The 16,862-nt window shown below is 37.8% G+C and overlaps 1 protein-coding gene across 2 annotated transcripts; it reads right to left on the bottom strand.

Annotated features, from left to right (window-relative positions):
• Positions 1 to 477: 477 nt before the first annotated feature.
• On the bottom strand, positions 478 to 16,767 carry UPF3B (UPF3 regulator of nonsense transcripts homolog B (yeast)). Of its 2 annotated transcripts, XM_006757939.2 has the most exons (11): positions 16,482 to 16,767; positions 15,500 to 15,606; positions 15,223 to 15,329; positions 9,530 to 9,628; positions 8,139 to 8,249; positions 7,236 to 7,279; positions 6,610 to 6,792; positions 6,165 to 6,203; positions 4,212 to 4,372; positions 3,337 to 3,631; positions 478 to 1,490 (listed from the first exon to the last, which is right to left on the bottom strand). In XM_006757939.2, the coding sequence occupies exons 1-11, from the start codon at positions 16,635 to 16,637 to the stop codon at positions 1,341 to 1,343; spliced, it is 1,452 nt and encodes a 483-aa protein (XP_006758002.1). In that variant the 5' UTR covers positions 16,638 to 16,767; the 3' UTR covers positions 478 to 1,340. The 2 variants fall into 2 exon arrangements, with proteins under 2 accessions (XP_006758002.1, XP_006758003.1); XM_006757940.2 differs by lacking the exon at positions 6,165 to 6,203 and having other exon boundaries at positions 16,482 to 16,763.
• Between the last annotated feature and the right edge of the window lie 95 nt (positions 16,768 to 16,862).

Genomic DNA, 16,862 nt, shown 5'->3' with positions numbered 1-16,862 from the left:
TGATTGGTTGCCTCCCATACCCACCCGGTCCAGGCCCACAACCAAGGTTGTGCCCTTGACCAGAATCAAACCTGGGACCCTTCAGTTTGCAGGCCGATGCTCTATCCACTGAGCCAAACCGGCTAGGGGTTGATGGCTCTTCTTTACCTGCCTCTTGGGATACTGGTTTCTAAAAGCTGAGGAAAACACAAAGCAGTGACTTATTAAGTAAATATAAACTGACACCATATTAGGAGGAACTAGCAGGATGAAAATTAAGCAACAGTTCAAGGATGTTATCTAAACATTTTGGTTCTTATGGAATAAGAGGGAACCATGATTTGATTTTCTTGGTGGTTTAAGTAAAGGCAGAGGTTAGTGAAGGTAGAAACGAATATCATTCCTCCCCTTTCAGAATTTGCAAGAGGTTAATTCAGTATCAAATTTAATTTTTGAAAACGAATAGCTATTTAGTAAAAGTTAATAAACGCACTTAGCTTCATACTTGAGTGATGTTGATATTTATTGACACTAATGCAAAACAAGCTAAGACTGAAAGTTGTTATTTAAACAGGAACAAATATGGGTGCAGTTTCCTTCCTGGATAGGTCATGCACTTAGATCATGAGACCTAAGATAAAATAAAGGCCGGATTGTCAAGAACCAAACAAGGGTTAAATTTTACTTCTTAATATAAAAATTGCTAGAGGCCAAAGGAGATGTTTAATAATATTCTTTCCACTAGCATCACATAAGCACACAAAAATCTAAAACTAATCCTAAAATTTTAGGACACAGGATATAGACATGACATGACTATTTAAATTTTGCATACGCAAACACTTGTTATAAACTTCACTGTACTTGTACTACAATTACATGCTTGTTGCTTCTACACTACACAAAGTCAACAGTTATCACCAACAATGAATGTAACTAGATCTAAACAAGACTTTAAACAAGACTTCAAAAAGACTCTGCTCCACTAAATTAAGAAAATTCAATTCAGGAGTAACAAAATCTTTTGATTTTAAAGCCAGCTCCCTTCTTCTCATGTCATACCTAATTAAGTCCTCACTTGACATTTCCCACCTGCAAATTGCAATGCATGTCCACTCTCTGATCTTTGTCTGACACTTTAATTTGTAGGAATTGCAAAAAAATGAAATCGTACTTCCAGTCTGTACCCGCAATCAGGTTCCTGCTTTGACGCAAAATACACTCCTCTGCAGTGTACCCCACCAGCTCAGTGACCCCCTTTCTCTCTCTATTCCTTTGCCCGGAGGCACTTCTGGATTGCTTAATACATGCTCTTTGACTGCCTACACAGTCAGGAGGACATGTATGGCCATTTGGACTTATCACTCCTCTCCGTCTTCTTTTCTATGGCTAATACCACTTTCCTGCTTTTTTTCTATTGCTGAATCTCCAGACTTGGTGCCGTCATCAGGGGGACAGAGTCGATTTCGGCTTCGAGCACCTGGTTGGTAAAGCTGCATTGCTGGGCGATCCTAAAGTAAAATGAAATGTTAAAACATTGCTACTTAGTGTTTACAGGGGATTTTCAATCATAGGTTATGTATTGATATATACCAGAACTAACTCATACAAGGCCAAAAATGTGAGGGCACTATACATGACAGCAAGTATTGGTGGTTAATTTACTTCTAACAGCCTGCTTCCTTTCCCCGATCTCCAAAGAAAAGCAACCATTTTATAAGTATTATTTTATATGCCTAGGGTAAATTTTCAATAAAGCTATTGTCTAATTTTCTTAACGGTTTCAAGAGTAACTGAATTAGCTACTCTGTCCCTTTCCCTCTTTCTAAAAAAATCACTGGGAAAATATCCTCGGGAGAGCATTAACAACAACAAATAAATAAATAAATAAAACCCATATGCTTGTCTAATACCTTATTCTTCCCAATAATTAAGTTCCATCCTGAGTTTGTCTCTTTATATTTGTAATAAATATTTCAGAGACAAGAGAGGGAGATAGAAACATTAATGATGAGAGAGAATCATTGATTGGCTGCCTCTTGCACACCCCACACCGGGGATCAAACCCACAACCCGGGCATGTGCCCTGACTGGGAATCAAATCTCCTGGTTCATAGGTCGATGCTCAACCACTGAGCCTTACACTATTGATTAGTTGTTTTTCCAACTGTTTATCTTGAAAAACTTTAAATCTATAGAAATGTTGTAAAACTTAAACAATGAATACTAATACCTTTCTTCTAGATTTACAATTTTAACACTTTGTCACATGTGCTTTTTCTGTCTCTAGTATGTAAACACACCTATATACACATTGAACAAGGATATCCTTTTACACAACAATACAACTGCTATTGATCAATCATAGCATCATACTAAAAGGACACCCAGATATTATATGCTTCCTGATATGATGCACAGGAAGTACACAACACTATCTATTAAGTGTTCCTGCCAAAAATTGCAGCCTCATATATTCAGGCCTCTAGGTGAGGGCATGCCTGTTTTTGTGAATAAAATGTGATTGGCACATAGCCACGCTCATTCTTTTACATATGTCTATGCTTACAGAGCTTAGTGGTTGTGACAGAGACCATATGGCCCACAAAGCTGAAAATATTTACAATCTGGCCCTTTATAGAAAACATTTGCTGACCCCTGCCCTAGATATGACCATCAGTTTTCAAGGAAACAAACATTAAGGAACATGTTAAATGATACCACAGGAATGTAATTAGCCAATCTGGACCATTAGAAGCTCTACAAAACAAACTGGTTTCTGCAACAAATAAATGGAAAACAAAAGGAGGGGGATTGTTTAGATTAGAAGAGATTTAAGGGGAGATATCAAGCAAATACAATTTGTGGACCTTGTTTGGAGCCTATAAAAAGATATGAATGAGACAATTGGGAAAATCTGAACACTGAGCAGGTAGGATGTTAAGGAATTATTATTAGGTTTTTTAATGTAAAAATGCTATTTGGGTTATATTTATTAAGAAAAAGACTTGATTTCTAATATTGATGAATGTAAAGAAGAAATTATATGTCTTGGATTTGCTTGAAAACAATCCAGTAGAATGGGTAGGGATGGATTAGAGTCAAAAGGAGGTTGGCCCCCAGTTGATAATTATTGAAGCTGAGTGAGGGTACATTGTATTATTCTGTTCTACTTTTGTGGATGTTTGAAATTTCTACAGTAAGTTAATAGAAGGACCAAACAATACTGAAAAAAGCTGCAGAGTTAAAGTTCCTATAATAAAAATGTCTATAATAGAATTTCCTTTAAAAGTTCTATAATAAACAATGAGCTAGCCCTTTTAGAAAAAGAAAAAATAAGTGTAACAAAAGGAGCACCTTGTTTCTAATGCGATCTCTCTTAACCACTTCCTCTTTCTTTTCCGTTTTTTCTAAGCTGGCTAGTGATTCTGTACTTTCAGTCTTCTTTCCTTTATCCCGAAGTGCTTCTTTCTCTTTTTTAATTTCTTCTTCCTTTCTTTTAAAAGCCTTCTCTTTCTCATAGCGCTCCCTCTGCCTCCGGCGTTCTTCTTCTTGACGCTTTAGTCTCTCTCTTTCCCGAAGAATGCGCTCTTGATCGCGTTCATAATCCCGTTCCCTCTCCCGGTAGTCTCTGCCACTCTCATCTTCGGGTCTGCATGAAAAAACAAATCTGAGAATGTATCCACAAAGATCTTCCAATCACAAATGCAGGAACACTCTGATTCTAACTTGGCCACTGCAATGAGGCTGCACTTTTGGAGCAGAGTAAAAACAAAATACGAGCATTTTGAAAAACAGTAACAGCCCTAACCAGTTTGACTCAGTGGATAGAGCATCGATCCATGGACTGAAGGGTCCAAGGTTCCATTCTGGTCAAGGGCATGTATCTAGGTTGCAGGCTCCATCCCAGGGTGGGCACACGCACATGCAGGAGGCAACCAATCATTGTATTTCTCTCACATTGATGTTTCCCTCTCCCTCCCTTCCACTCTTTCTAAAAATCAATGGGAAAACATCCTTGGGTGAGGATTAACAAAAAAAGAAAAACAGTAACAAAGAAAAGTCATCCACCCAGATCAAGATATTAGAATATTTAAAACCTTTCCTCCTCATCCCTCTGCCCCTGTTAAAACAGCTTATTTAATTCAGGTATAAGTCAAGGACATAGCAATAAAAATAGCGTCAAGAAATACGTTGAAAACAAATGTACTAAAGAGCCCTCGCCTACTGACCTCTTAGGCTTTTCATCTTTAAATTCGCCATCACAACGTTTGGGCAATGTACAACTTTGCCCACTGGCTCTTTCATCACTCAGATTCTCTTTGTCCAATTTCTTGGCCTTTTCTCTTTTGTCCAATTCTTTTTCATCCCCCTTTTCTGGCTTCTTGAGCAGCTTTAAAGAGAACAAATTTATTTTGAAGGGTGGGACACTGTCTTTTACGCCTATCAAAGAAAACAATATACTAAATATTTTAAATTTTGACCAGAAAAGGCCCCTTTTTTTCTGCAGATACTTAAACTTTCAGGTGAACAATAGTGCACAAGAGCAGTAATTTACTAAAAGGTTGTTATTAATATGAAAGTGTTATCCACTCAAATGACGTGGTTTAATCACTTGTGGCAATAGGATCAAGACTCCTTTGGCTTTAAATGGGTCAACCTTTAAGTGAACCAATGCACACGTCCAAGTATGCCTTTTATAGCAAAGCAGCATGTCAATACAACTTGATGGGAAAATATGCCACAAATTCAAAATGCTAGGTAGATCATTACTATTGGGAGTATTTTTATGTATTACTTGCAATGACAAATATCATGGTCACCAAAGGAGCGATCTATTGTGAGAATAATTTTGCCTTGAGCCTGAGAGTAACTTACTTATATAATGGTACAATCATATTATCATTAGAGATGAATAGTAAGAATTATTTGGCATTGGATTTAAAAATCCAAATACCTCATACAACAGCACAGTGAAGTTCCATCTCTACTAAGTAGGAACTCTGTACAATGTCATCATGTGTATGAGAGGATGTAATTCTAAAATAAAAGCGTTTCATATAGACCAAATTTCTAACAAATTTTTTTTTCATACCACTGCTACAAATCTCTAGAATACCCCAAGTGTTGGATATTCAGAGAGACTCTTAGGCAAAATGGAAGAATTTCAAGTCTCAGGGTGAAGGCATCATACAGGTTACTAAGCAAAAGGCCAAGCACCAAAAGATTTAAGCATGAAGTATTTCAGCACAGTCAGCCACTGCAAATGGTGAGTCCAAACTGGACACTAAGAAGGCATTACTGTAACGTGAGGATACCATGTACAGGTTTCATTGGAGGTGTTCTTATTTCTCTAATGAACATCTTTGTTGGGAAGCCAAGATGTTCATTACTCTAATAAGAACATTAATGGGTGTCTCTAGCATGGATGGCTCTACCTTCTGCCTTGCTGGTAGTTAGTAATAGCAAGTCAAGTCACTTGTGGTATGGCAGACATTGCTACAAAGAATTAAGATGGGAACTTTCCCACACTGTGGCCAAGCCCCTTATCAACAATAATGAGCCCTGGAGAGCCTCAGGGAACCACATAAACTGCTGAATTTTGAGGAGGTAAAAGGAGACCCTGCCACCTCCACAGACTCTGAGATTTTTTCTAACTTTCTCTGAAGTACTTAGTACTTCCCCAAGAAGTTCACTGGAACAAGGGCTGTCCAAGCCATGCCCTGAGAAGGGAAGCTGCAAGGCTGGGATATTTCTATAGGTTTTCCTCTTCCTGTATGCAATGTGTTAATCAGAATCAGCTGCTCATAGATTCCCAGGGAGATGCAAGAAGGTAACATGGGAATCATGTGAGAGAGGAAAGCACGTAATGCAGGATATTATCTGTAGTACTTGCACAAGGCAGTTATGAGAGGCAGCTAAAAAAAAAGAGAGAGCTATTTAGGCATGGTTGTCCTCTGGCTGTATATTGTTGAAGCTTCTGGGGACAGAGCAGAACATCAGGAAATCATATGGGCTTCCTTTTAAAGTAGGAATTTAAAATAGCTTGCTTTTAAGAAGACTCATCAGTCTGAAGGGGTTTTCTACAGGTATCACTACCACCACCACCAAAAGGATTTATTAACTAAGACCTGTGTGTGTGTGACATGATACTAGGTGTTCTGTATCATGTACTTGGTCCTTACATTTTTCTGATTCACAGCTTGTAACAGAAACCTGTGTACCTGAAGACAGTGGAAAACAAACAGATGAGGCAACTTAATGTATCAAATATGAAGGAAAAGCTGAATAAAAACCATAATTCATGCCAGCCAGCCCTATTTTATGAAGAATTGACAGACTAATCATCTAAAAATTGAACATTTTAAATGATAAAAATAATACAGATCTGCCCTGAAGAAATAGCATGTAAACTACTTAGTCCTTTTAAATTATCTTAAAATTAAAAAATCATACTATTAGTAGTATATAAAGATTTCAATTGGTTCACTTGCCCCCCCCGCCCAACCAAAAAGGACAAAACAAAACTGAATACCTATATTTACACCACACAAGATGCATGCATATTTATAAAGAGGTAGATACATGCAATTTTCAGTAACATGCAGCCAGTTTAAGTTATTTTCATACCTTAATCTTTGGTTCTTCCTTTAATTTGTCCCTTTCTGGAACTCTTTCTATCTTCTTTAGCTTTTCTATATCTTTCCTTTTTCGTTTCTCTTCTTCTTTCCATTTCCTCCTCTCTTCTTCTCTTTGTCTTTTTCTTTCTATTTCTCGCCGCCTTCTTTCTTCTCTTTTCTCTTCTCTCATTCTCTAGAAAGAAAGATCGACACACACCCTCAAACAAGATAATCATCACCAAAACTTAAATCAATCCCAAAGGCATGGCGGGCACCCACTAAACTGGATCATCTTTCCTTCCTACTTTCTACCTCCTTAACCCCCTTCCCATCCCATTCAGTATATGAGAATGAAGTCCAGGACTTGCTAGTATCAGTATCCCACCGCTGCCTTGCTGTATTTCAGAAAAATCAAGAGTGTCTCCTGAACAAGCTAAGGGCTCTCTGGGTTTGCAGAATGATTCTTTGATCCAGCAACCAAAGAGAAGGAGGGGGTCACTAAGCCAAATCTCTAAAGAATAATGTTAAGAAAAAGCAGCTGTTTCTCCTAGGGGATCCCAATGCTCTTAAAATGTTTAACAGAATGTGAACCAATGAAAAAAAAGTATTGAGAAAACTATAAAAACAGAGGTTTACCTGCTTGTTTTTCAGGAAGCTCAATAGTGGGGTTGTCTTTTTAGCTACATAAATGTAAACAGATTATTAATAATACTTATCCACCCCTAGAAAGGATTCCATTTTCTGACATTCCCTGCCAACCACCCAAGGTGGGAAAAACTATACCCCTTAAACAGACAGTTCACAACTATATTATCAGAAATTTTTTTTACAGTATTCCAATTCTGCAAATTTAAAATATCTTTTAAAAATTAAAGAAGTACAAAATAAAACAATAAACTGTTCTATAGGAGTACAAATTTGTCCAACTGGGAATATATACGTGTCTATTAATAAAAACCAACTTTTAGAAGAATATTTAATTCATTTTTTAGTATTCTGAACAATGCTATCTAATCTTGTAGCTAGCTTTTGAAAACATACTTCCTTTGGATAAATTCTTCGGAGTGGACATCCTGGGTCAGAGGCTATGCTTATGTTTAGAGTTGATACAGTAGTGACAGCTTACTGCTAGAACCAACATCCAAGCTAGAATTTCTCAAGAGGTTTTCAGTTTTGTAGTAACTAAAACCATTTTTTTATATTTCTTTTTATCAATATTAGCTTCTTATTACTAGAAAACATCAGCTGATCTTCAAATGCTTACCAACATCTAAAGGCACCATGAGTCTTCAAACATTTTATACTTATGTTACATTTGTGTGGCACTAAATAGGTCACAGAGTTTTCGCCATCTAATCAGAGCAATCGCATAATCCTGTGACACAGGTATTATCCTCTGCTTATTGCAGTAAAAGAAACAGAGTCTCAGAGAAGTTAATGCTTTCCCCATGACCATACAGCTATCAAGTGACAGAAGTGGAAGTCAGACAGGTTTTCTGATGAGAAAGCTATTGACCTTAATTCCTTTTGTCCACTTACCTATTAGTTCTCTATTTTTAGCTTCTATTTCCTCTAGCAGCGTCTCTGGAGTAGATGTCATTTTCTCATTATCAGCAGCATAACTTTCCAAAAATTTTCTATATTCTGGATCTAAATAATTGTTTAAGAAAACAGAAAATATAGTAGTTTAAACAAACAGGAAATTATTATCTAGGATTTTATCAAAGAAGATTAATTTTCTACGTCATGGAAGAGTGAAAATAAACCTATACCCACAAGATAAACTATTTACAGCTTTCTTGGTTACTCTCAGAACTCCTATTAGAGATACCCACAAAGGGAGTATGGTGTAACGTGGGGTCAGGGAAAATGAGATAGCAGAGATTATAATAGAAACTTCAGGGATGATAAATACTTTGCTTTTGAAAGTCACTGCTCCTACTAATCCAGAGTCACACTTGTGAAAGAAATGCTATGTGTATATAGTTACAGTATGTATTTATTATGCATACAGAATGTAAGCAATTCCTGTATGGGTAATCCTCACTTTAAGTAAACTCAACATATGAAAATCAGATGTTCCAAAAAGACACAAAAGGGGGATGTCATGGATGGCACTGGAGGTGATGGTAATTCCTGGAGTTCTTTCCTAGATGCCTCTGACGTCAGACAGGGTAACACATCTGAGTTATTATACTTCTTGTATTTGAAGTTTCTATGCAGTGTGGACCATATCACTTGATCTAGTCTTCCAGGTCTGAATCTATCATATAATCAATAAGCAGCTGCATGTTGAGTCTTTTCTGTGTTCTTTACAAAATGGTTATTATAGTAGTAAATAATGGAAATCAAACAAGATGGTTCTAAAATATCAATCTGATAGAAAATATTGCAGCTAAGCCATTATCCAATATAAGTTACAGAGATCTCAAAATCTGGGTCCAGTTTACCATATGTGGCAATTATTCCAGTTTTTTAGTTTCTCTATTTTGGCTCAGTGTAACTACTGTGTGTGTAGTTAACTTCATATTCAAAGCCAAGAAAATAGGACTCACCACTTTGGTTACTTCATATTAAGTTACTTGAATACATTAAGTTTTCCAGTAGAGCTCTCAATAATAAATCTTCCTCTTTATAAAAATGGAAACCCAAAAGTTTGATAATCGTAATAGTGGTAAAAGCCTCAGGTAGTTGTCGTACTACTCAATGGTGGAGGAATGAAATGCCACTAGCCAAAGAGAGTGAAAACTCTATAGGAAACCTACCTCCATTTTAACAGTTAAGCAAAAAAAAATATGAATTATATTTCATATTAACTTTATCCCATATGTTCTATTATTTAAAAGCTTGGAGTCCAATTAATTCTCACAAAGGTAATACTTTTTAAAAGCCTATGGCATTAGCATTACAAATCTAGAGCTATACTGTACCATCATCGATAGTCCCAACTTTAGTATCTCTTTTCTTAGTCTTCTTTTTTGCAGCTTTTTGAAAAGGAGCAAACTCTACTATTGCAGGATATTCCTGACCTGTTTAGAAAAAAAAAATCACACTTGTTATATAACAAAGAAAATACCAAGTGGATAAAAGAGAGCCCACTGCTCTCTAGGCTTTTCTTCTTTTTTGGAGGGAGGGGCTTTGTCTATATTTTTTTATTAAAATTTTTTAATGTTGACATTATAATAGGTTTCCCTCCTATTTCCCCTTTGCCTAGGCTTCCTTTGATGGCAGTCATCTGAGAAGTGTCTCCAAATGGGCATCAATCACACTGGCCCAACTACAGTCAACATGCCAAAGGGCTTTGTCTGTATTTTTATTAAAAACTCTTAATGTTGACATTATTGTAGGTTTCCCCCCTATTTCCCCTTTCCTAGCTTCCTTTGATGGCAGTCATCTGAGAAGTGTCTCCAAATGGGCATCAATCACACTGGCCCAACTAAAGTCAACTCTACCAAACGAGCCCCTAATGGAAAAAATGAAATGAATAAAACATTCATTTAAATTCTACTTATAAAGTGTGATATATTTTGATATGTGGGGGGAAAAAGCTGATTTTCATTTAAAAGCACATCATAAATCTCTAAAATAAGCAAATCTATAGAGAAAAATAAGATTAGTGGTTGCCGAGAGCAGGAGAGAGTGGTGGGGAGAACAGGGAGTATCAGCTATTGGGTATGGGGTTTCTCTTTAGTGATGAGCATGTTCCAAAATTAGATTATGGTGATAGCTTCACAACTTTGTGACTACACTAAAAACATTTTTAAAAATAAATTTTAATTTTTTTATTGATTTGAGAAACATTGATTTGTTGTTCCATTGGGATAATGCTCTAACCAACTGAGCTAACTGGTACTAAAAAACATTGTTTTAAAAAATATATATTTTTATTGATTTCAGAGAGGAAGGGAAAGGAAGGGAAAAAATACACACAGGGGATTAAGCCAGTAACCCGGGCATGTGCCGGACTGAGCCCACAACCTGGACATGTGCCCTGACAGGGAATCCAACGGGAACCTCCTGGTTCATAGGTCAATGCTCAACCACTGAACCACATCAGCCAAGCATTGGTTGATTCTTATATATGCCCTCACCATATATAACCCAATACCTTGGCATATTGGGATAATGCTCTAACCAACTGAGCTAACTGGTACTAAAAAACATTGTTTTAAAAAATATATATTTTTATTGATTTCAGAGAGGAAGGGAAAGGAAGGGAAAAAATACACACAGGGGATTAAGCCAGTAACCCGGGCATGTGCCGTGACCAGAAATCGAACCGTGACCTCCTGGTTCATAGGTGGACATTCAACCACTAAACCACACTGGCCAGGCTAAAAAAAACATTTTAAAGGGTGAATTTTGTGGTATGTTATTTAAAAAATACACCAGGGCATCAAAAGCAAGGCAACGAAAGAAAAAAATTGATAAAACTGGATATCAAAATTAAAAACTGCATTTAAGAACACAGTCAACATAGTAGAAAAGCAATCTATAAAACAGAAAATATTTGCAAATCATACGTCTGATAAGGAGTCAATATACAGAACATACAAAGAACTCATACAACTCAACAACAAAAATCCCACAATCCGCCCTAGCCAGTTTGGCTCAGTGGATAGAGCCTGGGGGTTGTGGGTTCGATCCCCAGTAGGGGGCGTACAGGAGACAGCCAATCAATGATTCTCATCATTGATATTTCTATCTCTCTCTCTCCCTTCCTCTCTGAAATCAATAAAAATATATTTAAAAAACAAAAAACCCACAATCCAATTTTTAAAAGTTCAAAGGTCTTGAATAGACATTTGTCCAAAGATGATATACAAAAGGCCAAAAAACATGAAAAGATGCTCATATGCTTAAGAATATGAAAATGTTAAACTATTAACTCATTAATTATTAGGGAAATGCAAATCAAAACCACAATAAGCTATCATCTCACATCCATTAGAATGGTTACTATTAAAGAAAAAACACCCCACTGAAAATAGTAAGTGCTGGTGAGAATGTGGAGACAGAATGCTTGTGCTTTACTGGTGGGAATGTAAAATGGTGTAGCTTCTATGGAAAACAATGTGATGATTCCTAAAAATAATTTTTAAATAGAATTACCGTATGACCTAACAATTCTTGACTTACGAGTGTCCCGACTAACGATATTTTCGAGATACGAGCCGTCTCTCAGCCGATTTTTTGCTTTGAGTTGCGAGCTAAAATTCGTGTTACGCCAGCTTCAGATACCCCACCACTAGTTGGTGCAGCGAACGTCACAGTGAACGCCACAACATCAGCCCGGCATCACGTGTCTCACTTGTTCACTTTTTGATTTGACATACGAGTAATTTGAGTTACGAGCTCCATCATGGAACAAATTAAACTCGTAAGTCAAGGCGCCACTGTATATTCAAAAGAAGTGAAAGCAGAGACTTCAACAGATTATCTGTACACCCACATTCACAGAAGCATTATTCACAATGGCCAAGAGTTCAGGGAAGCATCCATGTTATATATTTTAAAGCCTGAATAATATTCCATTGTATGTATATACTACATTTTGTTTATCCATTCATCTTTCAAGGGATATTTGATGAATGGATAAACAAAATGTAATACACACACACACACACACACACACACACACAATGGAATATTATTTGGCCTTAAAAAGAAAATTCCGACATATGCTACAACATGGATAAACCACAAGAAGTCAAATACTATATGATTCCACTTGTATGTGGTACCTAGAATGGTCAACTTCATAGAGATAGAATGGTATTTGCCAGGGATTGGGGAGCGGGGAACATGGGGAGTAGTTTTTTAAAAATATATTTTATTGATTTTTTACAGAGAGGAAGGGAGAGAGATAGAGAGTCAGAAACATTGATGAGAGAGAAACATCGATCAGCCACCTCCTGCACATCTCCTACTGGGGATGTGCCCGCAACCAAGGCACATGCCCTTTACTGGAATCGAACCCGGGACCCTTTAGTCCACAGGCCGATGCTCTATCCACTGAGCCAAACCGGCTTCGGCGGGGGAGTAGTTTTTTAATCAGTATAGAGTTTCAGTCTTGAAAAATGAAGTTCTAAAGATTGGGTGCACAACAATGTGAATGTCAACACAACTGAACTGTACACTTAAAAAATGGTTAAGACTGCAAGTTTTTAAAATACTCCTGTATGGCCCCTACTGGGGATCGAGCCCGTAACCCAGGCATGTGGCCTTGACCAGAATCGAACCTGGGACCCTTTGGCATGCAGGCCGACACTCTCACTGAGCAAAACCAGCCAGGGCTGCAAATTTTAGTATTGTGTATTTTACCACAATTTTTAAGAATGCAAACAAAAATAAAGGAATGAGCTAATGATACATGCTATAACAAGGATGAACCTTGAAAACATGCTAAGTAAAAGAAGCCAGTCACAAATCCTGGTGAATGCAGAATCAGATTAGCTTAATAACTGATATATGTGAAATGCCTAAAATAGGGTAAACCATAGGTAGAATAGTGATTGCCAGGGGTGGGAGGGGAAAAAGGGAGATGAATGCTAATGGGTATAGGATACTTTTTGGAGTGATAAAAACATTCTGTATTTACATAGAGGTGATGGTTGCACAACTTTGTGAATATACTAAAACACTGAATTTTATGGTATGTGAGTTATAACTCAATTTAAAAAACACACAAATGTTGCCCTAGCCGGTTTAGCTCAGTGGATAGAGCGTCAGCCTGTGGACTGAAGGGTCCAGGTTCGATTCCAGTCAAGGGCACATGTCCAGGTTGTGGGCTTGATCCCTAGTAGGGGGTGTGCAGGAGGCAGCTGATCAATGATTCTCTCTCATCATTGATGTTCCTATCTCTCTCTCCCTTTTCCTTCCTTCCTCTCTGAAATAAATAAAATATATTAAAAAAAAAAACCAAAAACAAGTGCCCTGGCAGGTATGGTTTAGTTGGTTGCGTGTGGTCCTATGCACCAAAAGATCACTGGTCAGGGTGCATGCAGGAGACAACTGATTGATGTTTCTCTCTCTCCCTCTACCTTCCTCTGTGTAAAAAAAAAAAAAAAAAAAAGAATAAAACATTTTTTTTAAAAAAAACAAGTAACTACTGGAAAAAAATATACCAGGTCCCTGCTATAGAATAATATCACACAAAGTATAAAGATCATTGACATGTAGACATAAGCCAGAATAAAATAACTAGAATTGACCAGAAGGTATCACAAAGCAGTCATGGAGGAAACATGACTTTGGAAATCCTGGTGAGTGCAGAATCAGATTAGCTTAGTAACTGATATATATGAAAAGGAATAGATAAACCAGACTGAAAAAAAACAAAACAGAAGTGATTCCAGACTATGGAGGGCCTTAACTACGAGGCTAAAGAGTTAACTTTTTCACAATTGTTCTTAAATCACTATTTTCAAAAAGATTAATTTCATGGCAATATAACAGACTGAATTATACAGAAATGGAAAACCCTACAAGTTGAGACAGTGGTTATCAAGCAATAGGTGACAAGGACATAAAGTATGAAAGTATTAGTAAGAATAGATGGACATGATGTTAAAAAATAAATTTAAAAGATTCCTCTCTCTCTAAAATCAATCAATAAATAAAAATTAGCCCTGGCTGGTTTGGCTCAGTGGATAGAGCATCAGCCTGCAGACTGAAGGGTCCCAGGTTCGATTCCAGTCAAGGGCACATGCTTGGGTTGCAGGCTCGATCCCCAGTAGGGGATGTGCAGGAGGCAGCCGATCGATGAGTCTCTCTCATCATTGATGTTTCTATCTCTATCTCTCCCTTCCTCTCTCTGAAATCAATAAAAATATATATTTAAAAAAATAAAAATTACAAAAGATTCATCACTTGTTTATATGTAAAGTATAAAAAAAGAGAGGAAAAGATTAAATACAACTCAGATTTCCAGGCCAAGTCACTAGGAAATCACTGCTATCTACTGGAATAAAGTTGGAGTAGAGAAGTAGCTAGTTTGTAGGGATTAATAAAGTTGGACAGTGGCATTATTCCAACAAGTAATTATTGGCAGGAGAAGATTTGACTTTGGGTAGTGGGCACACAGTGCAATATACCACACCTGATCTTGTACCACCTCAAACCTATATGATCATATTAACCAATGTCACCCCAATAAATTTAGTAAAAAAGGAAAACAAACAAAAACCCACAAGTAACTATTGGCTTAAACGACTTGAATAAATAAATGCTGGTCCTTGAAGCAAGATGAGAAGTAAATGTTTAAAACTTGTCATACAAGTGTAAAGAGTCACTTATCCATATTACTGTTGAAACTAGTAAATAGTCAAAATAACAGATATTCTAATTTTAGGGCAAAAAAAATGTCAGAGGAGGAGAAAACAGGCAATTTCATTCAGTTGATCAAAGTATGAAATAACAGGTTAATAAAAACACCCTAGGGGTGAGAAAAGTCACTTATTTATAAGATTGTAATAGGCTTATCAAATGTGTGAAACTCTTTAAATATTGCACATTTTATCACTCGGGATTTTAGAAAAACTATCAAAGCATTGAGAAAATACTGTGATACACGCATTGTCTTAGACAAATGACAAAGAAACCTCTTGTTACTAGGACTCACCTTTATTGTCAAGGAATACATAACCATCAAAGCGATCCCTGAACAAAATAATGTCCTCTTGGTTTTTAAAGTTGATGTATGCTCTGGCATACATATGAGGATACAGACTGCAGAGAGGAAAGCAATTATGTAAATGTGCTTGCAGGTGTCTGGCTGAATTATAAGAATGGGTATATTAAAGAGACAGGCTCAAAAATCATATAGACATTAGTACGATAAAATGGAATGGAAGAAACCCTTTTCATTTACCCCCTCCCCCCTCTTTGATTTATTTTACCTAGTATCATTAGAAAAAAACTCAAAATAATCATGCTCGGGCATAGGCTGAAGATGTTCCTGAAGCTGCTCCTTGGTCAAAGTGGGAGGTAATCTCCGAATTACCACCTTCAGAAATGAATAAGTAAAATAAAATTAGTACAAAACAATTTTCTGTCATACCTGAAAGAACCAATATCCCTGGGCTTTAAAAGAGATCACTTATAAAAACCCAGGAGAAAATAGTCCTCTAATGCTAGGAATCAATCAAACATAATAGTAACTCGGTTTTAAAAATTTTCTTAGAAATGAGAACTGTCTGGATCAAGGAAAATATCAGGTTCTGTTAATCCGAAGCCCCGCAGTTTACTAGGTTTTCGTATCATTTTCCATCACGCATTTTTCAATAAATGTAGTGGTAAGAAATGAGTAGGCCAACCCTGGTCTTTTATGGGTGCCATGAGCTCTTGATTTACTAATATTTCCCTAACACATCCTAAAACAAAACCCTTTCTCATTCAGCATAAAGAATTCAAAGCTGTGGAATACCGAAAATTCCCTCATCCCAAACAGGATGAACCCGATGTGGCCCCCAGACCATTAGTCCCAATACTCCCTCAACTCGACTCCATTAATATTTCCATCATAAACTATGCCCACCTTTAATAACCCCTTCGCTATTTAATACCCCCCATTAACGTTTTAATTCCTCATTCTCTTTATTATCACCCCATCCCATTATCATTTCACAGCTCTGATCTACCCCCTTCTCGTCTAGGAATTCCCCCGCCCCAGTTTCGTTCACTCCCACCTCGGGGCTTGGCCGAGAGCCGCCCCTCGCCCCATTTCGGTCCAGTGGATGAGACAGGGTGATGCGATTTTCATTCAGGTGAAGAAACAAACAGAAAGGGAGACTGGGAGAAGAAGGCAGCCCCGTTCCCAACCATCCACCATGGGTGGCAGACGCGTCCCGCCCTCTCACGGGCCAACCGCCAGCTAGGCACCTTGCTCAGCGCCTCTTTCTTCTCCTTGTTCCGATCCTGCTTATCTTCCCCTTTGGTGCTGTCCCCCGAAGCCCCACTACCACTGCCTGTGGCCCCCGGGGGAGTCAAGAGGGTTACTCGCTTCTCCTTAGGCCTATAATCCTTCTCTTCCTTCATGGTTACGGCTTGGCTCCTCACGGTCGCAGCTCGGCCCGAATGCCCCTACCGGGCACCTACGACTCCCTACCCATTGCCGTCAGAGCTCTGCCCAGTCTCGTCACAGCTCCGCCCCCAACAAGCTGCCCTAGTGATAAGACAGCCCCGCATTCCATTGGGCCTCTTCAGGATCTCGCGAGACTTCAAGGCGTTCTGCTTCCTCCGGTGAATAGGTTTGAATAGGTT

Source organism: Myotis davidii, unplaced genomic scaffold, assembly GCF_000327345.1.
Source record: "Myotis davidii unplaced genomic scaffold, ASM32734v1 scaffold1015, whole genome shotgun sequence".
Lineage (NCBI taxonomy): Eukaryota > Metazoa > Chordata > Mammalia > Chiroptera > Vespertilionidae > Myotis > Myotis davidii.
This window is presented reverse-complemented; position numbering and strand designations above follow the sequence as displayed.